Source organism: Papaver somniferum, chromosome 3 (genome assembly GCF_003573695.1).
Source record: "Papaver somniferum cultivar HN1 chromosome 3, ASM357369v1, whole genome shotgun sequence".
In the NCBI taxonomy this organism is placed as follows: domain Eukaryota; kingdom Viridiplantae; phylum Streptophyta; class Magnoliopsida; order Ranunculales; family Papaveraceae; genus Papaver; species Papaver somniferum.
Window position 1 is genome coordinate 141,932,869 of NC_039360.1, and position 26,694 is coordinate 141,959,562.

Genomic DNA, 26,694 nt, shown 5'->3' on the forward strand with positions numbered 1-26,694 from the left:
TTCTTTTTTCTTTCCTACATGCATTTCAGCACATGTTTAAGATGGAGAAGGAAGATAATATAAGGACAAAATTAACCGGAGCAATATTGAGTTCATTGACAAACAAAATGTCTTGGATTTGACTGAAAAGGTACTTCCCCTTTATATTAACAATTACTAGGCGGTTGTATCAGAAATCAAAATTCATTTTAACTTTTATGACCGTGCTTCTTTTTCCTATCGTTTTGTGGGAACTCTCCATGTTGTGAATCACTGTGTTCACCTAATACACTACCCGCACCAGTTACTTCAACCTTTATTGTAATGTTCTTCTACTTGCTGCCTAAATGATTATATGCTAGTTAACTTCTTACCTTATACTAGTATACTTATATTTGCAGAAACCACACAGAATCAATTGTTGTATTTGCTGGACATCAATGATTATGTACCAGTACCTTGTTGTGAAGTAGGCATCATATATATATATATATATATATATATATATATATATATATTTGCATCCAGGTTGGATAGTTTTTCGCGTATTTTGTTCAACAAATAATCTTAAGAATTTATGTTTTTTCCTAGGTTGTTCGAGCGGATGCCACACGAATAATTCACCGTTACTTATGTTTTGTTGCATTCTCACATCGTGCAGTTCATTTTACATTCCGTGCTTGTAATTTTGCTTTGATAGTATATTACTGTAAATTTCAGGTGGCAGGAGCGAACAATTTACTTCTTGGATGTCTTCTGAATCTCCAAGCATCATCCTACTGTAAGATTCTGGTTGAGAAAGAAGGCTTCAAAAACGTAGTCGTTTATGAAGCTTAGTAATGTTAAGGATGGATCATTGCAACCTTCATGTCCATTGTGCAAGTGTAGAAAAAGAACTATGTTTGCTATTAATGAATCCTAATACCTTGTTCATAATGGAACTTCACCGTGCAAGTTCAAACCGAGTTCATAATGCTGTAAAAGTTGTAAGGATGACTGATTATCTTATAGATAAGGGTGTTATAATATTTGTAATAATAGAATTTCGTAAATACCAATACATATTTTTTAATTTTTTTTTGTTCTGATAATATATTTTGAAACGCATATACATGTTGCTTAAACTATTTTATACGTTGCATTAAGTCGAATTAAAGCAACGGATACATTGCTTTATTAATTTAACAACGTTTATAAACGTTACCAAAAATTTGTAACGTCGTTCGGGCAACGTACATAAGCGTTGATTAAATTGTTAGTAACGTTTATAAACGTGATAAATTCGTGTTTTTGGTGTAGTGATTGAAGTCGAAGGAAAAATCGATTCACTATGATATTATGTTATTCAGTTTGTTGTTTATTTTGTGTTATTACGATTATCTAAAACCAAACATGTGGATGTTCACATTTGCACCATCAATATTATAAGTAATTTAAATTTTTCCTGGATCAAACATTGCACCATCAATCTCATAAATAAAAACATACTGCATTGAACAACCACATCATACATAAGAATAAAAGAAATACATTAGATTAAAACAACTACTACATAGGCGTCAGTTCTCGGTGGGTGGTAGAATTCTTAGGGAGATGTAGGGATTATATGTAGCGCCCCCTAAGCTAGGGACTGACTAATCCAAAAGATTAACTAACTAAAGAGCACAAAAAAACCAACTCATTTACTTAAGCATTCAATTAAGAAATTCGCTATAAATCTCAACCCAAAACTAGCTCCGCTCTGAAATATATATATATACAAACGCTTCTCTCAAATGATACATAAATAATAGTCATATGGTTACAAATATAATTTATAACATAACAAACATAGCAGTAGTTAACCAACCAATAAAATCAACACTTAAAGCTTTCGCTGCGCAACTCGGATCTGTCTCTGAAACTGAAAGTGGGCATAATTAACATTTAACTTCTAAGTAATCATAGGCAAGATTTGAAAAACAACATTAAATAGTGACCAAGTCACTCAAATACAAACATGTATATGGACAAACTCATTCGTCAAACAATGTACTAGTATGGTTGTGCAATCCCGAACTCGTTGATCCACACCTAATCGTACATATGGATATCGACAATTCCGAACTCGCGCAAACTGCCGACCAATATATCATATAAAAGCTCTAGGTATAAATGTGAAGGAGTGTATCCTATATACCACAGGTGGAAATTCTTATTTCCCATAACAATTCACGACGACAACAAAACATTACCAGTCATTTCCAATCTATGGAAAGATTAGCAGAATCAACACAATTATCGTAATGTAATTTAAACAAAGCATGGAATGCACGACTAGACAAAGCATGAGTTTGTAAAACATCAACTTTTGTAAAAGAAACGACAATGATTACCATAAAGTCAAAATGTATTCCCACCTCTTTTGATGACAAGCCCCGCCTACCTCGAGATCCACGATCCACTGGTTCATCCTTTGAATCGGTCGTTGTTAATAGACTAACTGTTAATCACACAAGAAGTCTAAGAAACTAGCCAAGATGGCTCACACAAGAATTATACAAATCTAACTAATAATTCTAAGCCCATTTATAGTTCTACACATCTTCAATATATATCTCTTGCATATGTAAGGTTTGCTAATTCACTTAGGTTGGTTCTATAGTCTATTAGCTCTTATGAATATCGCAGGAAGGAACCAAAAGCTAATTCGGACCATAAGGTGTACAAAACATCTAATTAAAAAAACTGCCCCTAAGCCCATGACCCCTGGGCTTACTCCGGCCCAGCCCATCAAACCGGCATGTTAACAAAAGGTCTGGTCCATCTAAGTCAGCTAACGGTCGAACTAACAGTCAACGTCCAAAATCGGGTCAAAGTCCAGGGTCGACGGTCAAATAGTCAAACTCCACCGAGTCAAGTCGGGTCAACTGAGTTAAACTCATTCAACTCAGTCAGAAAACCGAGTCAGCTAAACTAACTCAAGGCCAAAGCCTTTGCAAAGGCCAAAAGATGGACTGCACCATAATGATGCATCACCAGACTCAACACACTAAGCTAAGCTCAACTGAGCAACATTCTTCCCTGCCAAAGCTTCATTTCTAACTCTACTTCATTAACACTTCAAATCTACTAAACTGATATTATACATTCATTCATAAAACAAACTTTGAAGTTCAAATACAAATTCAAGCAAAACCTACCTGCAATTGCATTAGCTGCGCATCCTTTCTACAGCAATTACTAACTACAACTCCAACTCTAAGAAACACCAACAACCACATTCATCCACCACCATACACAACACCCTTAGCTGTAAAACCATTCTACTACTGAAGTACACTTGCAACTCCAATTCAACATCACTGCCAGCGCTAATTCTTCCACTATATCAATATCAGTTCATCTCATTCACCACCTGCAACACCAACACCAGTTCATCACAATTACACAAGCAGACCACCACCATTGCATAAAGTCTTAGAGTTCTGTCTAAACTTCTAGATTAGAATTCAATCCATTCTATTCTCAGCCAAGTACTACAACACCACCTGACATTTAACAGCAACACTCAACCAATCATCTCACTAATACCATTCCCTTGTTCAGTCCATTACAAACCAACACAGTTTCCTGTAACTGACATTTATACCAATTGTAAAACCCAAATTCTGCTTTATATCATATCAACTTCATATCATAACTTCATAAATCCACACATGAACCAAAAATGAATAATTCCAGGAAGTTAACTAAGAAAGCAATTACCTTTGGTTTAGCTTGTTCAAGCACTGAGATCAGTTCTTCTTTATCACCTAATTAGAAGACTTATCTCGACAATCCTCATTACCTGCATCATTACTCAGTGAACCCTATCTTAATTCCCAACTTAAGACTTCTCTAATTCATACCAAGAGCCGTACACCAATTTACCTTTTCTTCTTCTTTTGAGTTTGCATAATCCACTGAACCTACACCATCTCCATCAATTGTTCCTGGTTTAGTCCTTCTTCATCGTCACTGATTATCAGAACCCTAAAATAATTGTTCCCGATCTTAAATTTCATCACCAATACAAATTCATCAATTGAAACTCAATTCCACATATTACCCCACTTTAATCACTTAACTGCTAAACACCCAAGTCTAATCATCTTCCAAGAATATCAATTTCATCTTTGAATCTTCTCTGGTTTATCTTTATGAAACCCTAACTTCGATCTTCTCAACTTCTTTATAATTGTATCTTCAAATCAACATCACTAACCTATTCTTAAACTCATAATCTTTGAAACCCATCCTCCAATTCTTCTTAATCATAACATAACTCGAATTCTAACTTCTATCAGCAGAAACCCCAACTCTGATTTATGTTTTCTTCTTCATAATTCACAACAACTACACCTCATACATCTACACAGCTTCACCAACTAATTCTCTCAACTAAAACTCAATTCCATCTCTCGGAAATCGACGGAGAAGAAAATAGAGGAGGAGCAGAAGAAGGAAGAAAGACCGAGAAGAAAGAAAGAGAATGAAAGAAGAATGAAAGAATAGAAGTGAATCTTATCTGCTTGGGTCGGTTAGATAAGACCAAGAATGATACGTTCAGCTGGAAAACGGAGCCACGCGGTTAACTGAGAAAAGACTAATTGCCCTTCAACAAAGCTGATGATATCTACGTCGTCTTGATATCCGAATGACACGTTCGAGTAGTCCATTCCGCATAATTTCTCGAGTTCTACCCAACGGTACTAGTTTCATATCTAGATCGTTGTTAGATTAATTTCAATTAATTAATCTTCGTGTTAAACTAATCAAGCAATTATCGGCTAAGACGTCTCTTGACTAGTCTAATAGCGTTGACGAGCTTGAGGATCCTTACATTATATTTGTTGAGCACCCTAAAAATGTTTAAACAATCATGGAAGTCTAAAGGACGACCGCCGTGAGATACTTCCCACATCGCTAGAGTTCTGGGTTCCACTTCATGTTCGGCTTCACTGTTGAGCTTATTTTTGTGATTCTCCATTAGCAAAGCGATGAACTCTGATACATGACTACTAATTGAACTAAAACGATGCGACAATAAGTGAGAACCATGCCCATTAATGTTCCCTGTTTAAGCGGTGAACATTCTATAAACTTTCTCCCAGAAAGTCAACGTCAATTCAGTTACATTACTTAAGACATCATCTTGTGTGTGAAAAACGATGCGACAATAAGTGAGAACCATGCCCATTAATGTTCCCTGTTTAAGCGGTGAACATTCTATAAACTTTCTCCCAGAAAGTCAACGTCAATTCAGTTACATTACTTAAGACATCATCTTGTGTGTGAAAAACAAAGGCAGTGAATCTAACACCACGAACTTTGGGAGGCATTTTTTTAGATGATTTGAGAGTGAAGAATGTGTAAAATGTGTGAATTTAGAGTTGAAATGAGGAGTATTTATAGAACTCAAAAGTTATAGTCGTTAGATCACAAGAGTTTTCAGCCGTCCGGATTCAGCCATTTGCGCTTTTATGAAAAACGCGGGCGTTTGAAGAAACAACGGGCGATGGAAAAACAAGCGCCAACGTTTTTGGCTCACGCGCCAGCGTTGGTTCCAAGCTCGCCCGATCTTACATCTCTCGCGCGCTACATGTTCCATCTCACTCAACAAACCAACAAATTTGTTGGTTTGTACATCCATTTTTCATGTTTGTTGAGTCCATAATGGAATCAAAATCAACAAACTTCAAGTTTGTTGAATCCATAGGAACTGCTCATAGAAAATAAATAAATTTTACTAGGAAGTTTTTTTTCTTGATGAAAAGGTTATGATATATAAATTAAACAATATAATACAATAAACTTACAACATTATTTTTGTCAAAAACATCTGAAATAATGCTCGCTTTTTTGGACTCGTTGGTATAAGTGCATTATAACTCGCTAAATTAGTGACATAATTTTCTCAGTTCAAAAAAAGGTGAAGTACATTGATCAGTGTCACGTCTAGTGAAAATAATAAGTCTAGCAGTAGATTGCATTTCTAAGGCTAAAACATTCATCTCTAATGATGCCATGAATATCTGAGCAAGATAACAATTGGTGATGAGATGAATAACCAATGGTGGTGTTATGAGCAATCTGAGTGAAATTCCTTACTTTGTTATTTCATGAAATATTCGTGGCATAGAGTGAGAGATGGCTCATACGCAAAGTACTTACGAGTGTAGTGAAAGAAGTAACATTGCACAAAATATAAGAGGAACTAGTCAAGGTTGTACTAAAGAGTATAGCTGGCATTAAGCAAATGTTGTAAAGACAGTGGGCGCTAGCATAATGCCGTAGGGATTGCTTGTCGTTGGCAATAATCCAACACCATGTTAGCGTTATCATTAGGCTAACGCCGTAAAAAGTGTTTCCGCTGGCATTAGTTCAACGTCTTAGTATTATTTGGTGGTAACACCAGGCTAACGACATGGGACATGTTGGCGATGGTTTATAATATAATCCAGCACTAAACTAGGTTAACGCCAGGGAATGTGTCGCAGCTAGAAATAGGCCAATGCTTTATTCAATTTAGGTTTGCGCTGACTTTTTCCAATTTGACAATTTTTTCCATTCCTAGTTCTTTTAGTTGTTCGTTTTTCTGTTCCTTCTACCAAGTAACAAAGTTTTACCTATTTCTTACCTCCACTTCCCTTAACTCCCATCCATATCACACATATAAGTTGTTGTATAACTCTGTCTAAGTTAGGTGAACAAAACTTTATTATAATTTATATTGTATGAGCAACCTTCATTGCTTTTCATCAAAAACCATCTCCTTATTCATGTAATCCTAAATCTAGTAATTTACTTCTACTAACATGTGCAACTCATGTAGCACCACCGCACCACCTATATATTATCATCACTATCACTATACCTAGTACTATTTAGACATTACCAAAGTAATGGTTTTCGGAGAAGAACGAGAAGTATAATTGATCTACTTATTTTTTTCATTCTTTATTAGACTTTCAGTTTTGTATCGATACATGGAACTAAGGGTGCACACGGTACGGTTCGGCTCGGTTCTTGCCGAGGACGAGTACCTGTACCCCCAGAGGTCGGTACTGAACTTTTGGGACCGGTACCGGTACCGTGTACCTCGGTTCCGGTACCGGTACGGGACCGGTACCAGTCGGTACCTTTTCAGCAAAAAACTATCTGCCACTCTGCCTTTTCTTTTACCTGTTTTTTCTATATAACAAATTCTCATTCAAAGCAACAACTAATAAGTAACAATATTACTAACAAACCAAACAAACAATGTCTTGAAAATATGGAAAAAACAGTAGCAGTAGCCACACTAAGTCTTGAAAATGAGAAAATATGGAAAAAAAAAACAACTAGCAGTGCAGCTAGTGCTGCAGTAGTCTTGAATCATGATCTTCTAATCCATGTCAGCAGCACTTGTGGTGTCATCAGTGTTGATAGGACCAAGTAACGCTGTAGAAACAAATAATAGCAGTTAGTAACTATTAGACTATATCTATTACTGCCAAACACAAGTAATAATGTAATATGTTACCTTCTTCAACTTCAACATCATCATCTGGTATGTAATCAGATAGAAGATCAAGTTGTATTGGCTTCCTTAGCCAGCTTTGTGTGCAAAGCAATGCCTCAACTGTCCTTGTAGATAAAGAGCTTCTACAAGGACTTAATACTCACTTTCCTGTGCTAAAAGCAGACTCAGAGGCAACAGAAGACACATGAATGACTAATATGTCCTTAGCCATATGTCCAAGTATCTTATACTTTGTACTGTTGGTCTTCCACCAACCCAATAAGTCAAACTCCTCATCATCATCTTCTCGTACACCTTCTTCATACTCGTCAATGAAATATTTATCCAACTCTGTTTTTCCCTCATCATCATTTGGGCTTTTCTTGAACCTCTTACTCCTTGACATCAACTCTTTCATACGACTTGGCCCTGCCACTAGTTTACTTACCACTGCTTTGGCTTGTCCCTGGATAGAACTGCTTGACTCCTCCTCATGAACTGAATAGTCATCCTTATATTCTTCAAATAGAATCTTAAAATCCAACTTAACAAGCTTCATAACAGAATCAACCTTAGAAGAATTCTTCCCATACAAGAGCTCAAGAGAAAATTGTAGTCCTTTTTCTTTCTCTCTAGGATCCAACAACATGGCAAAAAAGGTTGTAGGGTTCATCTTTGCATAGTCACCCCAATATTTGTTATACTTCTTAAACATTTTTCCAGCCATAGTAGCAATAAAAGGATCTTCATCTACATTATCTCTAAACTCAACTAGTTGCTCATATATGATAACTAATTGCCATAAGAAAGTGTTTGTTGTTACCTTAGTTGAGGCTGAAAATGCAACAGTGGCATCAAAGAATACTTTCAAACATTTGACAAGGCCTCTGGAAAAGATCCAGTCCTCTTCACATGGAGCAGGTCCTCACTACTACCTTCTTATTCTTCTTTTGTGCCTTATTCTTCTTCCCTGTCACCTCAACTTCTTATTGTTCTTCTTCACTAAATTCTTCTTCTTCTTAACCAACATTAACATAAATATCAAAATCATTAGCATCAGGTAGATCTTTCTCACTCTGTTTTGGGTAATAAAACAACTGCCGATATTCCTTGTCATACCTTTCTAACCTAATAAATGTTTTTTCTAACACTTCTACAGCCTGTAGCATCAAGAATGTGCTGTTCCACCTAGTCTTAACATCTAATATCAATGTTACCTTAGACTCTATTCCAACTAATTTTGCACAACGCTTAAGATTAGCCAACCTAGATGGAGAACCCTTTATATACTTGACAACTGACCTGATTCTTGCAATTGATTTGTTGTAGACCCTCACAACATCTTTTACCACAAGTGCAAGTACATGAGCTGCACACCTTACCTGAAAAGGTGAATTCAAACAAGTATTAGATATTTTAACAAAACTAATAAACATAATCCTAAGTTAGAAAGTAAAAAAAATAATAAGTCATATTCATATACATATACATACATGCAAGTACTTAGCTCTCTCTTCTGCCCTTGTCTTTGAAACAATACTAGTCTTCAAATAATCCACTGCTACCTTGTTGGCACTCACACTATCCAAAGTGACAGTAAACACATCTTTAAGCTCCCAATCTGACAAATACTTCTCTAACATCTCACCAATGTCAATTCCTTTGTGACCACTAACCTCACAAAACATAATAATTCTCTTTTGATACTTCCACTGCTGATCAATAAAGTGAACTGTTACACAGATATAGTTGAAATTGTTTGGTGAAGTCCATGTGTCTGTTGTCAAACTAACCCTCTGCTTGGTTGACTTGAAGTAATTTTTCAACTTTTCTTTCTCTAATACATACATGTCTAATAAACATCTATAAATAGTTATTCTACTTGGCACAACAAATTTAGGCTCTAAGACATGCATCATTCTCCTAAAACCTTCACCCTCAACTGCTCTAAATGACATCTCATCAATTATAATAAATTCAACAACTGCCCTTTTACATTTCTCTTGACTGAAAATAGTAGAGACTAACTGACCTTCATTCTCACCCAGTTCTGCAGGATTTAATGTCAGAGTTTGTTGTCCTTTTGGCTTTGGCTTGTTAGGATTCTGCTTGCATCTGTTGAAGTGCTTCCACATTCCACTTGTACCATTATTTCCAGTATGAGCCTTTATCACCTTCTTGCAGTAATTACATCCAGCATCTTGAACATTCAACCTCTTGAAATGATTCCAAATGTCAGAAGTTATCTTACCACCCATAGATGTAGAAGTAGCTTCTACATCTACTGTTGCTGTCTCTGGCTGTGCTGCTTCATTTGTTGGTTGGATTGAGGATCCAAAAATTGCATCTGTGGCAGTGGTAGGTGTAGCAGTTGTAGGTGTAGGGGTATCTGTTCCATGAGCTTGACTTGATTCATCCATGCCAGCTTATCACTGAGAAAACAAATTTAAGTGCTGAAAAATTAAATAAGAACTGAAATGAAACTGAAATGAAATAAGAAATGAAATAAGAACTGAAATGAAACTGAAATGAAATAAGAAATGAAATAAGAACTGAAATGAAAAATGAAATAAGAACTGAAATGAAACTGAAATGAAATAAGAAATGAAATAAGAACTCAACTGAAAAATTAAATAAGAAACTTGATCCATTCCATACTTATAAAATGAAGAAGAAATAAGAACTTCATAACTGGACATTGTTCAAGGAGCATTGAGCTCTGTTATAAAAAATAAGAACTGGACATTGTTCTAAGCATAACTGCATAAGTTCTAAGCATAATTTCATTAAGCATAACTGCATAAGTTACAAATTCTAAGCATTATTTATGTGAGCTCTGTTATGATTAGGATTGCTGGGGCATCTTTTAAAGTGCTTCCACAAGGCAGAAGTTCCATTTCTGAACATGTTATCCCTATAAGTCCTTCCACAATAATTGCAAGTGGCTTCTTCAACATTTCTCCGAGTGAAATGGCGCCATATTTCCATCACTAACAAGAGAAAAGACTTTTAATGATAACAAAAATTATTAAAAGATGTACTATGTTGTAATGGATGGTAAAGATAAATGTTAAAAGGGTTCTTTTCTCAAAATTCATATAAAACTTAATTTCACATGTAAGTATAAAGAGTCATTTGAAGTGACAGCTAACATTGGTCGATTGAGGTATAGACCAGGTAGTTGAAACCTTAAAAATATAATCAATATAATGGGGTTTTAAAGTATAGCCAAGGCAGGAGAAAAGCATGACTCAGATTTCATGGAAGGCAAATATTTATCACAAGCCAAATTATAAGTATGACTTAAGTCAGGAGATCTAATAGCATTTGAGCGAACATCATAATTCCCAACAACATGGGAGTTTGCATAATGACAACAAAAATTACTCAAAACTGAGTATGCAACATAGAAATTCAAGGAGCATTGAGATAAAATTTAGACAAAACATCATAAAAATTAAAACTGAAAACAACAAAATTAATTAAAAAAATTATAAAAAGCCTAAAGAAATACAAAGTACCTTAATGGGTTTCCTTCAGCTTCTTCCTTGAATCCTTTCCCTTCGTCTTCTTCCTGACGTGATTGATAACTTACCCTGTGAAACTGAAACCCTAAATTAAATTAATCAAAAGTCCTAGGATCATCCAGAACTCGACTTCATATAGAAATCCATAGTCCTAGGATTAAAATTGGAGAAGAAAAAAAGCAACAAAAGTAAAAAACTTACACAAATCAAATCATTGAAATCACTGACTTTTTCTCCTTCTTCTTCTGGATCGAGAGGTGTTGTTCTTGTTCGGTGTTCCGTGTTCACTGATTAATGGAGTTAACTTTTAGACTTCAGAGAATCAGAGACTCAAGAACTCAGTTCTCTCTCTATATGACTATATCAGTCTCTCAGAGGGAAGACCGGAAGAGTCGAAGACGAAGAAGGAAAAGAAAAACGAAAATGAGAAACCCTATCGTTAAGGTAGTATATATACCCCCCCTTAATCTAACGGCTGTATTTGTTCAGTACCCCTAAATCTAATGGCTACGAATGGTCGGTTCTTTCGGTCCGGACGGTACGGGACATATACAGGACCGTGTACCTGTACCTCATCAGCCTCGGTTCCTATTTTATGGACCGGTACCTGTACCCCGTTCCTCGGTTCGGGACAAATATCGGCTCGGTTCCGCCGGTTTCGGGACGGTTCCTCGGTCCAGGTCAGTTCCTGTGCACCCTTACATGGAACAAAGTGCGAATGAACTAAGATTATGTACCACGAAAATACAGAGTTTTCATTAATATTCATAGATTCAATGGGTGATTGTTTATTTTTGCTGTACATACTATCATATCATATATAAGAAGAAAAAACAAATTTTGCGATCTGATCTCAAACCTGATTAAAATGATGATTTTGGAACTAATTTTCAAATCTAATCAATTTGGCGACGTTGGTGATGAGGATTAAGATTAACTATAGAATAAGTTTTTCTCACCCATTTTCAAAAAAGTTACACAATCAATTTGGGCATTTGGGATGGGATGTAGGGAAAATGGCAATGGGAAATAGGTAAAACCAATACTAGAAAAAGTAAAAGAAAAAATTGCCTACCGAATGGGCTGAAGCAAAATGTGGAATCATTTTAGGGGCTAGAGACTAAATGAGAGGAAAAAGGGGCCCTGAACATATTCATGAGTTTATTTAACAGATTATTATAGGTTGAAGAAAACGGAGAGAAACGTTATCCATCAAAGAGGGAGAGAGAGAGAGATAGGGGTTTCAGATTTGATTGATTTCCCTCCTAAAAACTGGAACTAAAAATGGAGGACTTCTTTAACAAGTAAATAAATTCCCCTTTCCTGACTTGTTTCTTTTCATTCTCAGTCATCATCATCATCATCAGCTCATAAGAAAATACAAAAATGGCGATGCAAACCTCTTCTTGTCGGGTAACTCTCTCTTCACTGTATAACTAGTTTCTCATTCAATTTCAAGTTGTTGGGATATAATACTCGTTTCTAATGCACTATAAATTTCCATAAAGAGTTTGACTTAATAGTGAAACTGGGTGCAAAGTGGGTGAAATTCTCTAGTTGAAAATCTTTAGCGGATGCAAAATTATTAATCTCAATCGTTGAATTATTACGAGTTAAACCTAAAATAAAATTAGATACTGAATTTATTGAAAGCGGTAACTAATAGGGTTTGGTCGATGCTTAGGAGCTATCTTCATAACCTCTGAAGATTGTATAATTCTTCTGCATATATTTATATTTTTGTACGGCTAATTCAATTGAACTATAGTTAGATCTGATTGATGGATTTATATGGTTAATTCATTTTGCCTATCTGTAAGTACATGTTTGTCCAATAAACTCTTTGATATATATGGGTTTGCTTGCATGTTCAGGTTTGGTCACAGAGGACACCTTCAGCTATCAAGAAAACTAGTGCGGGTGTCCTTTTTAACTTGGGTAGCCACTCTTCGAGTAACATCTTTCCATTCTTGACTTTAAATCGTCATTCTTCCAATTCATCGGTGGAGTTTGATTCTGTTTCAAAGAGGAGGTCTCGAGGTCCTGTCATGGCAGCAAAGAAAGCTGCACAAGGTATTCCATTTTTCTTTACATTTTTGTTTGTTTGTTTGCTTGTTTTTGTTTTGTATTATCTACATTCTTCCAATATGTAACCTGTTGCATGGATCAGCGATTTGTCTTTGCCTTTGATTTTGGCACGTGAGATTATAGGGTTTAGATTTTACTTGTTTAGGTTTAAAGCAAGAAGATGGAAAGTACAAGCATACAGTTGATCTGCCAAAGACAACATTTGGGATGAGAGCAAACTCTGTAGTAAGAGAGCCTGAGATTCAGAAACTATGGGATGAGAATCAGGTGTTCAAAAAAGTAGCTGAAAGGAATAACGGGGTGTGTGTCTTAGCTGAATTCTTGTCATGCTAGTAGAGTTAAAATAAATCTACAAATTGACATTGAATACTCTTGCAGGAAACCTTCATTCTTCATGATGGTCCCCCGTATGCGAATGGTGACCTACATGTGGGGCACGCTTTAAATAAAATCCTGAAGGATATTATTAATCGTTACAAGGTATTTACCTATTCTTGTTTGTATGTTCATCTTGTACGAGTATGTGCATGGATTTTGATGCGTATTGCTCGTTTTTGCAGCTGCTTCAAAATCATAAAGTTCAATATGTGCCTGGTTGGGATTGTCATGGCTTACCAATCGAGTTGAAAGGCAAGTATTTCTAGGTTTGTCAATTCTGTGCTTCAATGGTTCTAGACACTAATAAATTATCTCTTACATTGGAATGGAGATAGGGTGTATATGTGTTTGAATAACATTCTTCAGGCTATTGATCCAGTTCCAACTGCAAACATCTTTTGTGACCTCAATTTTTATCAGGGACCGGACTTACTGCTATTAGTAAATGATCAAACATACTGTTATTTAATTGTTAGTTTGTTACAATGAAAGACTGTTTAGTTGTTATAGTAGCAAGGACTAGGGTTGGGAAAATCATATCACTTTCATTCTCCTTTATAGGATATCTGTTCCCTTTCATCATCAGAAGTTTTATGCAACTGGATGAGACTGACAAATAGTCTTAACATGACCAGAAGGTTGCAGAAGCTTACTGTGTAACATTATCAACTCTGGAAAAGGAAGGATGGCGGGATTGAAGTTGTCTAATTAAGCTGGTTTTGTAACTCATATTAACATTTTGAATAATCTGACAATCACTCAACTTACCAGTTCTGCAGTCTATGGATCAAGATGCCAGAAAGGATCTGACACCAATAAAACTGAGAGCTAAAGCAGCTAAATTTGCAAAGGCAACTGTTAATACTCAGATGAAATCATTTAAGGTTGCATACTCTTATCATTTGCTTCTTTATGATAAAATTGTTTTTTATTTCTCTTAGTCATCTTTCAGATAATTTTGTCATACTTCACTCCTATGATCAAAAACTTAGTAATCAATAGCACTCTTTTCCTATCAACGTCACTGGTATCTTTATTAAGTTTTTAGAATTTTTAGTAAATCTTTTTACAAGCTAATTTCAATTTTGGAAATATTTGATTTGAATTGTTTTATTTTTTCAATAACTGTAGCGCTATGGGGTATGGGCCGATTGGGAGCATCCATATTTGACGCTCCATCCAGAATATGAAGCAGCACAGGTTGGTTATAGGCGTCCTTTATTATCTCTATTTGGAGGCTTGGTTTCTAAATGCACTTGGGAATAAGCCATATGTAAATAGTTTATTAATTCGGAAGTGCTTACATATGCTAGAAAAAGCTGAAAACCAAGAACGAGCTGAAATATTCATTTTTTATTGACTTATGACCCATCGTCATCTAAAAACTGTTTTTTTTATCCCTAGAACTTCAAATGAAAGAAGGGAAAGATTTCCCAGGATCTGTGTAGAGGAAAAAAAAACTGAGAAACTTCCTAGTTACAGAAAGTTCTTCTAATTGCAAAAACAAGAAGAGTCTACCAAGACCGGAAATATGACTAAGTTTATGTCATAGGAGTCGTAACACTATGTTGATGTGATATCTACAAGGAAGAAGGCCACGCTGTTTTATTTGAATTCCAGTTGCCATTCTTTGACTTAGTAATCTGCAAAAGGAACTATTTGGTTACTTAGTATAGCTTTTTCTGTTTGAAGTGGCATCAGTCTCTAATAAGCGGTCTTTTGTTTTGTGGCTTGATCTGCTAGGTTGAAGTGTTTGGTCAAATGTACATGAAAAAACATATATATAGAGGCAGAAAGCCGGTCCATTGGAGTCCATCATCTCGTACTGCTCTTGCAGAGGCTGAGTTGGAGGTAAGTTGACATTTTCAAGGGATTATATCTTTCTCCAAAACCTGAAAGTACTGAAGTATAATGCCTGTTTATTAGGTTATGGGATATTGATTCATGTGTTATCTTGAATTTATTTGTATGCTCATCATTTTTTCAATGGAACAAACAATAAGTTATGGATTTGCTGAGTAAAATAGGTCGTAATGAATAACGTAAGGCAAGTGCAAAATGGGTTTTCTTACCTATCTAAGTGAGGATGTTAGATCTGTTCTTTATCCAAGGGATACCCTGCTTGCTGTCTGTGCAGACCCTGGTTTTCCTTTTCCTGAACCTTGTGAAAGCAACTGGCATTCTATTGTCTTATGATTCTACTGTACCACTTTATCTTTTTTTCTCAGTATCATACATATGACTTGCAGCCATTTTTTCTTTCTTATCCGGAACATTAGAAGAAGCTGAGCTTCACTTTATTTTCCAGATCCTGCTTTCCTCTTCTGTTTTATTTAACCATAATTATCCTTGCAGTATCCCGAGGGGCACGTTTCCAAGAGCATATATGCCATTTTTAAATTAGTTACTTCGAATGGCTTATTAGATGACTTTTCAGATCTGTGCCTAGCCATATGGACCACAACTCCTTGGACAGTCCCGGCAAATGCTGGTAATTCCATATTAACTCATTAGGGATTATCTCGAACTTTGATGGATTATTTAGTCGTGACTTCGCAAAAACATTCATACACGTAGAGAGCCTTGGATTTTGTTAAATCCTTTCTTTCTGTGCATATGGGGAATCTAGAATTGGTCATGATATCATACTACTTCCTCCGTGCAGCTGTTGCAGTGAATGCTAAGCTTCAATATTCGGTGGTCGAAGTACACCCTATCTTAGAAAGTGGAGATGCATCCACTGGTAAAGGGAAAAAATATTTGGGCAATGTTTTTATAAGCAAGCAGAGGAATCCTTCCCTTGTGGTGGCTACTGATCTTGTGCCAGCTCTAGAAGCAAAATGGGGTGTGAAGCTCACATTAAAGAGAACACTTTTGGGTTTGGATCTTGAAAATTGCAGGTTAGATATCATAATGCAATTTGTATTCTTAAAATTTCCATTAGGGCTTCATTCAGAGATTTATCCTATACGTGTGCTATTTTTCTCTAAGTTATTATGAATAAATGAAAATGATCTGGTCATGAATAGAGAGTTAAAATAAATCAGGGCGTAAGACAGGTTTGTAGTTCTGTATTATTATGTGTTAATAAACGTTGTTTTAACATTGGCATCAGGTATATCCATCCAATAGATAACAGGGAATGCCCTGTTGTTATAGGGGGAGATTATATTACGACTGAGTCAGGAACTGGACTAGTTCATACGGCCCCTGGTCATGGTCAAGAGGATTACGTGACTGGCCTTAAGTACAAATTGCCTGTAATTGCCCCTGTAGATGATGAGGGAAAGTTCACTGAAGAGGCTGGAAGTTTTAGTGGTTTAAGTGTACTTGGTGATGGTAATGTTGCTGTTGTGAAATACTTGGACGAACAATTATCACTTATAATGGAAGAACCATATAGTAAGTCGAAATCTTTCCTGGAATTGTTCAGAGATATCTTTCTCTCTCGTTTAAATGTGTGTTTGTATGTTGTTCATAAGAAACTCTGTTATGCAGAACATAAATATCCATATGACTGGAGAACAAAGAAGCCGACCATTTTTAGGGCAACTGAGCAGTGGTTTGCTTCAGTTGAAGGGTTCCGCGAAGCTGCAATGGATGCGATTAGTAAGGTTAAGTGGATTCCTGAAAAGGTAATGTTCTTACTCCATAACAATTACTTATATCACATTAAGGCTTCCTGCTCTCTCTCATGATAGTCTTCTGCGTTCATTGTTAACCTGTTTAGCTCTTTCCAGTATTGCCACCTGAGGCTGATGTTTGTCATAGATTTTGGTTTTGCAATCTCTTCATGTAGTTAGTTTTGTATTACTTAGGATGCAAACACAGTTGAGTAAGTAAAAAAGGATTCCTAAAAAAGTGATCAAATACAGACACTGGTTTAGTCATTTAACAATCACTCAAAAAATGACTATTGTACTAATTAATGTTTGGTTTTCCCTACTAGTGTTATTGGAGTTGAATATTTCACTATAAGCAGTTTTCTTAGTTGTTCAGATAACATGAAATATGGTGCAGGCAGAAAACAGAATTTCTACCATGACTTCGAACCGCTCAGATTGGTGCATATCCAGACAAAGAACTTGGGGTGTCCCAATTCCAGTTTTCTATCATGGAGTGTCAAAGGAGCCATTGATGAATGAAGAGACTATTGATCACATCAAGTGTAAGATACTTATGATTTTTTTTTTTTAAATTTTGCCGAGTTTGAGTTCTTCAGGTGTGATTTACATACTTTGTTGACCGAGATGGCCAGATCAAGTTTTAATAGAGTTGGCCTTCATATTACATAATCAGTTTTGTTCAATAAGTTTTTGTTTTGTTTTATTAATTCTTCAATCTAGGGCATCTAGCCAAATGTTTCTACGCAGAACAGTTAAAAGGTTACGGTGACACAGTTAAATGTCCTTTACTACACAGTTTTCTTTCATAGCATCATCCCTCATTGCAGTGCTTTGCTTTTTCAACTTCCAAGCTTATCTGGATGATTTTACTAGCTTTTTTTGCAGTAATTTATGCGACATTGGTTATCTTCTGCAGCTATTATATCTCAGAAGGGAAGTGATGCATGGTGGTATATGACGGTTGAGGAACTACTTCCTGAGAAATATCGCAATAAAGCCTCAGAGTATCAAAAGGGAACTGATACCATGGATGTTTGGTTTGACTCAGGTACTTTTGAAAAATGAGGATGTATTGCTCTTAATTTTCCATATGTAAGATATAAGTTCTATTGACATGGTTACATCTCTCAGTAAAAGTATCTAATTTACTATAGCTTCTTTTGTCCTTCCAAGGGTTAAACTTGCATGATTATACTTCATACATTAAATTGCTTAGTTGTGATACAGTTCTTCTACATCTTTCATGTTCGTTTAGGCTCTTCTTGGGCTGCTGTTTTGGGAAAAAGAGAAGAACTTAGTTACCCAGCAGATCTGTATCTCGAGGGTTCAGATCAGCATCGTGGATGGTTTCAGAGTTCTTTGTTGACGAGTATTGCCACTAAAGGTAGCAAGCACCTGAACATACTTGACATATTCCATGCAAGACTTAAGTTTGGCATTTCTTTTCTTGCAGTTCGTATATTAATAATACAGCATCACTTGTATTTTTATATTTGATGAAGTTAATAGCTTCAGCATTTACTCGTAAAGAGGAAGAACAGAAGTAATATTTAGTGCTATAACACTTGTTACAGGAAAGGCCCCGTATAGGCGTGTTGTAACACATGGATTTGTACTAGATGAGAAGGGTCTGAAAATGAGCAAGTCATTGGGTAATGTTGTAGATCCTAATATTGTGATTGAAGGAGGGAAAAACACTAAGGTTGGCACTCTGACTGATTTTTGTAACTGCATTACATTCCTCTTATGGTTTGCTGAGATTTTACTATTACCTCACAGGATCAACCAAGTTATGGAGCTGATGTTTTGCGGCTTTGGGTGTCTAGTGTCGATTATACAACCGATGTTCTGATTGGGCCTCAAATACTCCGTCAGATGTCTGACATATACCGAAAGCTGAGAGGAACTTTGCGATATCTTTTGGCAAATTTGCATGACTGGAAGGTGTGTGCAAGTGTTTCTTCTTCATTTTTTGGTTTTGAATGAGTAATATTCATTGCTTTTGATGCTCTTTTTTCAATTCCCTTTTATTGTAGCCTGAGAATGCCACTCCATACAGTGATCTTCCCAAGATCGACCAATACGCACTTTTCCAACTTGAAGATACTGTGAGAAACATCAAAGATAGCTATGACAATTACCAGTTCTCTAAGATATACCAGGTATGATGAATATCTTGGGTGTTTTACCACATGCATGTGAATGGATTCTGACTTCAATGGTTTGATTTGTTCTAACCTCGCTCTTATTCTCTTTCAGACTATTCAAAACTTCGCCATTATAGATCTATCAAGCTTCTATTTTGATGTTGCTAAAGATCGGCTTTACGTGGGGTACTTCTCTTTTACATCATCACCATTTTAAGGGTTGTCCTAACAACGTGTAGCCACATGCACGTTTCATATCCTTTCTCATGCATTAGGGTTCATAAGTGAACAGCAGAAAATATATATGCTGGTTGCCGACTTTATGTAGACTTTTGTGCCGGAGTCTGAAAGGGCAATGCTTTATTACATTGCCCAGAATTCCACTTTTTGTTTAAATTGCTTCACTTTTTGTTCTCATCACCTAGCAAATGCTTTACTTTTAAACTCAGATCCGAGTCTCTTCTCTTGTTCAATGCTTTAACTGATGTGCAATATGATTCAGGGGCAAGGAAAGTTTTACAAGGAGAAGTTGTCAAACAGTTCTTGCAGCACATCTTATCTCGATCAGTAAAGTAATTGCTCCAATCTTGCCTCATTTAGCTGAGGATGCATGGCAGAACCTTCCTTTTGAGCATTCAAATGAAGATGGTTCTGTCAGCAAATTTGTTTTTGAATCGAAGTGGCCCAAGTTGAATGAGCGATGGCTTGCAATGCCGGCTGAAGATGTTGAATTTTGGAGTAAAATGCTTAAGGTAAGGTTTTCGTGTTTTGTACCCTGTTAGCTGAAATTCTATGCCCTTGATTGCTCAGTCAAAGAACTGCTGCACTATTACCATTGCAGTCGCCATTACTATTTCCGTTTTTTGTGTTATGTCATTGCTGTTTATTTTTCTGATAGCTATTATCATCATTTAATTTTGATTATGTTGCATCACCATGTCCAGCTGAGAACTGAGGTGAATAAAGTTCTAGAGACTGCTCGTACTGGGAAGTTAATCGGTTCCAGCTTGGATGCGAAGATCTATCTCTATGTTGCTGATGCTGGCTTCAACTCCAGATTGCACAGAATGAGTGAGGCCCTAAACGAGGCTGATACACTGCATCGCATATTCATAACATCTCAGGTATTTTTGATTTTTTCGCATATGCCGAGGTTGAACGAAGCCCTTTTCCATCTGTACTTTACCTACTTGTGAATAGTCTAACCCCAAGTTAATAAGGTTGGTGACCGTTACATTTTTGTAGCGAAAGCTGAAACCTCTAACTTTATGTGATTGTCCAAAACCATGTTTTAACGAATGCGCCAATTTCTCAAAATGGAGGTGAAACAAACATTATAGGTTAGCTTGATTTATTCTTTATCCGCATGGCAGGTTGAGATTGTTTCTTCCTTGGACAATGAAAGACAAACTGATGAAATACCTTGTACCGGAGAATATCTCATAGAAGGAGGCAAAGTTTGGATCGGCGCAACTCGAGCAGAGGGTTCAAAGTGTGAGAGATGCTGGAACTACTCCCCTAAAGTTGGATCTTTTGTTGAACATCCAACTTTATGCCCTCGCTGCTATGATGTTGTTGGCGCCCAACCTCTCCCTGCCGTTGCTGCAGCTGTAAGCTGATGGTACAAGTAGTAAGCCCTAAACCGTGTTTTTTTTTTCGTTCTTTTTTTGTTGTTCAATTAGTTACGGTGTTATCATTGCTGCTCATGAATGGCTAGAGTTCATTCCATACCTCCCAGTAAATATCTCGATAAAGTTTATTGATTGTACGTCCTATTTGTCTGATCACTTCAAAGGAAAAATGTATTCCATTGATAAAGATGAACATTACCCATTGAAGTTGCAGGTCTACATTTATTACGAGCGTTATATTATTTCTCCTGTCAAATTTCTATTAGTGAATGTATCTTTTTTTTATTATATTAAACATCAAAGGAAAGATACATCATTAGCCAAGTTTACATTTAGAGTAGCTGGTGGAACCTGCCACCACTCTCCAGTACTACAAGACTTGCGGACAGATTTGGCTAGACAATCTGCCGTCTTATTACAAACTCTTGAAACGTATCTACATGACCAATTGTTATACTTATATTACATAACTGCACACACTTATATAGCAAAGGAGAGGATTGCCAAGGAGGATGCACACCCATATTGACAGCTCACCAAGTTTTTACAGTCAGATTCAAAGATTACATTTTTCCATTGTTGTTGCTCAGCCCATTTCATGGCCTCTAACAGAGACCAACTTTCCGCCTGATGAACCGTAGCTACTCTTCGAAGGACTCCCTTTCCTGCAACATAGGATCCTGTAGAGTCTCTTGTTAACATAGCAATACCAGCTAAGTAATAATCTTTATAAAAAGAGGCATCCACATTGATTTTTAACATATCTGGTGGTGGTGGTGTCCAATGGGAATGATCTACAGAATGTCTAGTATGAGATGTATGAGAATTATGAGCAATACCAGCTAAGTAATTAAACAGGGGATGTAAAATAAAGTTAGGAGTGACTGTTTCATGTTGAAAGACTACTTTACATCTATATTTCTAGAGATACCATATAGTTGCAATGATTGCATGTAGAGAAGGAGATTCTGAATTGAAGTTAATATCTGCATCAGTTGTCCAAGAAGCTATCCAGTCATGCAGTTTAGCAAATTGTTGCAGATAATTAAAGTGCCGAGGTAGACAAGCTTTCCAAATGGCACTAGGAAAGGGACAAGAGAAAAACAAGTGATTTATGTCTTCTGCATGATGTGTAGTGCAGAGAGCACAAGAAACATCAGCTATATTATGCATATTAGATAACTGGTAATGCATTATGTACAAGTTTCCACATGAAAATTTACAACTTATATGGGATTTTTAACTGCCAAAACTTTAGCCAAAAAGTTGTAGCAAAGATATCAGGTACTGGAGGGGAGTTAATCTTACATAGATGTTGATATGTTGAAGATGTTGAGAATTTCCCAGTTGAAGTGAGAGGCCATTGTAAGGAATCTTCAGATTGTAAATGCAAAGGTATAGTTAAGATAGAAAGCACCTGGATGGGTGTAAATAGCCGATGTGAGAGGCTGACATTTCATTGTTCTGTGTCTGAGTCAATGAGCTGAGATACCCATTGAAGATCATGAGTATTAAGTGCATCCCAAGAGTATAAAGCGGTGGACTCACTGGGTATCTAGTTGTGCTTCCAAATGTTGATGGTTTTACCATCACCAACTTGCCATTTTCCAAACTGATGAACAATCTGTAAACCATGAACTACACTCTGCCAAATCCAGCTAGAATTTGTAATGTTAGGTGGTGGCTCATGCTTAATATCATGATAAAGAAAGTACTTTGACTTCAATAATTGCACATAGTGATCATCCGGACTATGAATGACTTGCTAGTTTAGATAACATAGCAGAATTATAATGATGAAGTTGTTTGAGTCCTAAACCTCCTAATCTCTTAGGTTGTGTTTGATAACAGAGAAAGGAAACAATTCCATGGAAAGTGATTCCATGGAATTAGTTTCCTTGGGGAGGCAAGAAAAGACTTTCCATGGAATTCCATGGAATTAAGTATAAAATATACTTCAGGCCACGCTTTTTCTAAAATTCCATGGAAACAAATTCTTGACCAAACGACAGAAAACATACTATTTCCAAGGAAAGATAGTTAGTTCCATGGAATTAACTCCTATCAAACACAACCTTAAGGAAACTCATTTCCCCCAAGATATGAAGTGTTTTTTCCTATGACTTGATGAACTGTTCCACCAATAGTTTCTCTGAAGGTGTTCCATTTGATGCATAGTTGTATCAGGAAGTTTTAAAACTTGCATATGGTACAAACTCATTGTACTAAGAACAAAATTCATCTGAGTAGTCTTACCAGCTTGGTTGATAATTTTACTAATCCATCCTTGTAGTCGCGCAGACATATGCTCCAAAATCGGCTGACAGTTTTTTGTTCTTGATCTCTGCGGCAGTAGAGGTATTCCCAAATATTTTTCGCCTAGACCCATAATTTTCATGTGAAGAATATTAGTAAACTGATTTCTGAGAGAAGGGGAGACGTTTTTGCTGAAGAAAATAGTAAGATTTACTAAACTGATCAAGGATATGTTGAAGATTGCGAAGATAGTCTGGAGAAGCTTCAAGAAATAAAAGGCAGTCATCGGCGAAAAATAAGTGACTCATCTGAGGGCCATGTTTCCCAACAATAATTCCTTTCAAGTTACCTTGTAAGATTTGAGATTGAATTACTCTTGAGAAACCTTCCATGATTATGAGAAATAAATAAGGTGACAACGGATCACCTTGACAGATCCCACGCGAAGGAGTAAAGGAAGCAAATGGGATACCATTGATGAGGAGAGCAATGCTTGTTCTAGTAACACATTGTTGTACAAGCTGGATCCACTCTTGATGAAAACCAAGCTGCGGAAGAATATCAAAAAGAAATGGCCATTCTAGCCTATCGAAAGCCCGACATATCCAGTTTAAGGCCAATATAAGAAACTTTTCCTTTTCGTTTTTTCCTCATTGTGTGAATCAGTTCATGTGCAATAATGATATTGTTTTGAATGTGTCTGCCGGGTACATAAGCACATTGAGTAGGTGATATAATTTTTGAAAGAAGAGGTTTCAATCGATTAGAAATGATTTTGGAGATTATCTTATAGCTTACATTACATAAACTAATTGGTATGTAATGATTAGGTGTTTGAGGATGTAATGTTTTAGGTATAAGAACTTGAAAGGAACGATTGATATCACGAAGTATGAATTTATGAATAAAGAAATGCTGGATCATTGAAGTTACCTTATTACTGACCGTCGACCAATATTCTTGGTAAAAAGCTGTTATAAATCCATCTGCTCCCGGTGAAGCCCAAGGTTTAATTTGGAAAACTGCTTCTTTAATTTCTTGTTCAGAAGGAACACAGAGAAGAGCTTCATTATCTTCAGCTGAAACACAAGCCTGAAACTGAGATAAAATGTTTGCATCAGTAACTGGATTTGTAGTTGTTGAGATGCTGGAAAAATGTTGTAAAAGTGCACTTTCAATTTCTTTTTTGGAATCATGTCAGATACCCATTGAATCTTGTATAACATCTATCTGATTTCTTTTTTTTTTATTGTAATTGACAGTAGAATGGAAGAAGGCGGTATTTCTGTCTGCATCATTGTTACTAGTTCTAGCGTTTTGCATGTAAAAAATCTTTTTGAATTGATAAAAAATGTTGAAGGGAGTTGGTTAAATTGGTTAAATTGGAAATGGTGGGGTCAGAAGAAGGCAAATTTAGTCTAGTGAAATGTTATAGTTGATGATGTATTGATTGAATGTTCGATTCTATGTTGCCAAAAGACTGTTTCTTCCAAAGTTGAAGAATATTTCTGGTATATTTAAGTTTAGAAGTCAATTGATAGGATGGAGAACCTAAGAAGTTTTGATTCCAACTATCATTAATAGCATCTGAACATGAAGGTTGAGAAAACTAGCATCTATACATCCGAAAAGGTATCTGTTTAGGACTAGCATCACCACAGGTTGACAAAATGATTGGAGAATGATATGAAGCAACAGGAGGAACATGCTGAAGAAAAGCAGTAGAATAGTTGTTCATTCACAAAGTGTTCACTAAAGCTTTGTGATGAGTGCCAAATATTGTATATATTTTATCCCTTTTTGTTGGCATTTATTCATCTTTTGTGCATTAATTCTACATTTTATCCCATATTCTGTATTTTCATTGTTTTCAAGAATAAATATTTTTCTTACTTAATTTTGCATTTTTAGGTAATAAATAAAGTCTGGATGACTTGCGGAGCGGAAAAGAGCTGAAGAGTGGTGAAAAGCCGGAAGAAATTACGCAAGGAAGCCGCAAAGAATGGTGCGCACAAGTCCAAAAAGCTAGGAATGGGCTCAAGAAGGAAGAATTGTTCTTAAAGAAGATATGGGCTTGGCATACCCAAGGTCCAAAACCCTTACCCAAACCCATTTTCTATATCCATACCCGCCTCCATTCTCAGCCGTTAGATTGGATCCATCTCATCATCCAATGGTCGCTTCTTCATCGTGCATCAAAATCTGAAGTCCCTGCAAAACACCATAGTACCTAAATTCCAAGCCTTCAGATTAGATCACATTTAGATCCTACGGTCGCTTCTTTGCCTTCTCATCAAATCTCGATACTTCCGCTTAACACTACAGCACCTAACCTCGATCTTCGCCGTTAACTTTGTTGTATTTCACAATCCAACGGTTGAAGTGATTCATCTCTCATACCACCGTTAGATCTACCAACCATCTTCACATCCAACGCGTCTCCTAGCTAGACATCAAAGTTTGATGAACCCGCTCAACACCTTAGCCATCGAACCCATCGACCTCAAGCCAAACACCCTCTTCTTCCCAAATCATTTTCTTTCTTTCTTCTTCTCCTCCACCCGACAGTTGCAGAGCTGCAAATGCAACACCATGTACGCCACCACCATCTCTTCCATCACCACCTCGAGCCTCACCATCATCCAGCTCCCTAGTATTTCCCTTTCTTGTTCTTAGCATCAACCCTAGGTGCTACAGATAAGAAAGAGAAAAGCTAGGGCATCAGTAGACGCAATTGGGAGCTGTGGAGCTGAGGAGGTGCAGAGGGAACATCAACAGGGCATGGGTCGAGCTTAATTCAGAAAATTGGTGAGAGAATTTGATTTTCCCCAAAATTTTAGGGTTTCGAATTAGGGTTTGTATTTTTTGTTGTAAACTATAAATAGGAACTGATGTGTAGAGAGAAAACTGTTCTTGGACTAGCCAAGTTTCCACCCAATTTGGGTTAGGTTAATCTCAATTGTTCCTGCACTTTTAATTGCTCCTGTTAGTTGCACTTTTACTTTTAATTGCACTTGTTCTTGTTCTTGGTTTTAATTCTCTGTTTATATGAATGTTCACTGTTAGTTCACCATATTGTTCACTGTTGTTGTCATGTTAGTTCACCATGTTGTTCACTGTCATGCTCACTGCCATGTAATGTTAGTGTAATGTTTGTCATGTTCTAAACCATCATGCTAGGGACTTGATGAATCCCTAAATTCTTATTGTGTAGTACATTGATCATATTGCTTTAGAAGGTTAAACAAGTTTAGGAAAGACTTGAAATTAGTTCATCATCACCTCACTTTCACAATGTATGCCAAGTATACTTTGTAGTTAGGTTCATGAGCTGTTGATAAGCTGCAACTCAAGCTGAATTCATAATCCTTTGACTAGTTGTGCTGTAGAAAGACAATTAGTGCTTTGGAAATAATAGAACATAGTTGAGTTTAACTTTCTATAGGAGAATACATAGTAGAAGTTAGAGTGAATTCAAACCCTAGTTCCCCTCCATAATCTACTTCATTCTCATCCACAACTCCATCTTCAACTGTT

At 36.4% G+C, this 26,694-nt stretch overlaps 1 protein-coding gene and 1 long non-coding RNA gene across 3 annotated transcripts; one reads left to right on the forward strand and one right to left on the reverse strand.

Annotated features, from left to right (window-relative positions):
* Positions 1–1,698: 1,698 nt before the first annotated feature.
* On the reverse strand, positions 1,699–4,515 carry LOC113357559. 2 transcript variants are annotated; one of them, XR_003363690.1, is made up of 3 exons: positions 3,162–4,515; positions 2,379–2,461; positions 1,699–1,882 (listed from the first exon to the last, which is right to left on the reverse strand). It is a non-coding gene; the product is annotated as an uncharacterized LOC113357559 (long non-coding RNA). The 2 variants fall into 2 exon arrangements; XR_003363689.1 differs by having other exon boundaries at positions 1,699–2,461; positions 3,162–4,514.
* A 7,721-nt stretch (positions 4,516–12,236) lies between these two features.
* Positions 12,237–21,157, forward strand: LOC113357560 (isoleucine--tRNA ligase, chloroplastic/mitochondrial-like). Its single transcript, XM_026600999.1, has 22 exons — positions 12,237–12,444; positions 12,906–13,104; positions 13,265–13,419; positions 13,498–13,599; positions 13,680–13,749; positions 14,269–14,381; positions 14,629–14,697; positions 15,241–15,348; positions 15,853–15,988; positions 16,163–16,397; positions 16,613–16,899; positions 16,996–17,132; positions 17,518–17,665; positions 18,040–18,171; positions 18,379–18,507; positions 18,698–18,825; positions 18,903–19,067; positions 19,160–19,285; positions 19,383–19,456; positions 19,773–20,022; positions 20,215–20,394; positions 20,644–21,157. Exons 1-22 carry the CDS (start codon positions 12,418–12,420, stop codon positions 20,887–20,889), a joined length of 3,216 nt encoding a protein of 1,071 aa, XP_026456784.1. The 5' UTR covers positions 12,237–12,417; the 3' UTR covers positions 20,890–21,157.
* The last annotated feature ends 5,537 nt before the right edge of the window (positions 21,158–26,694 follow it).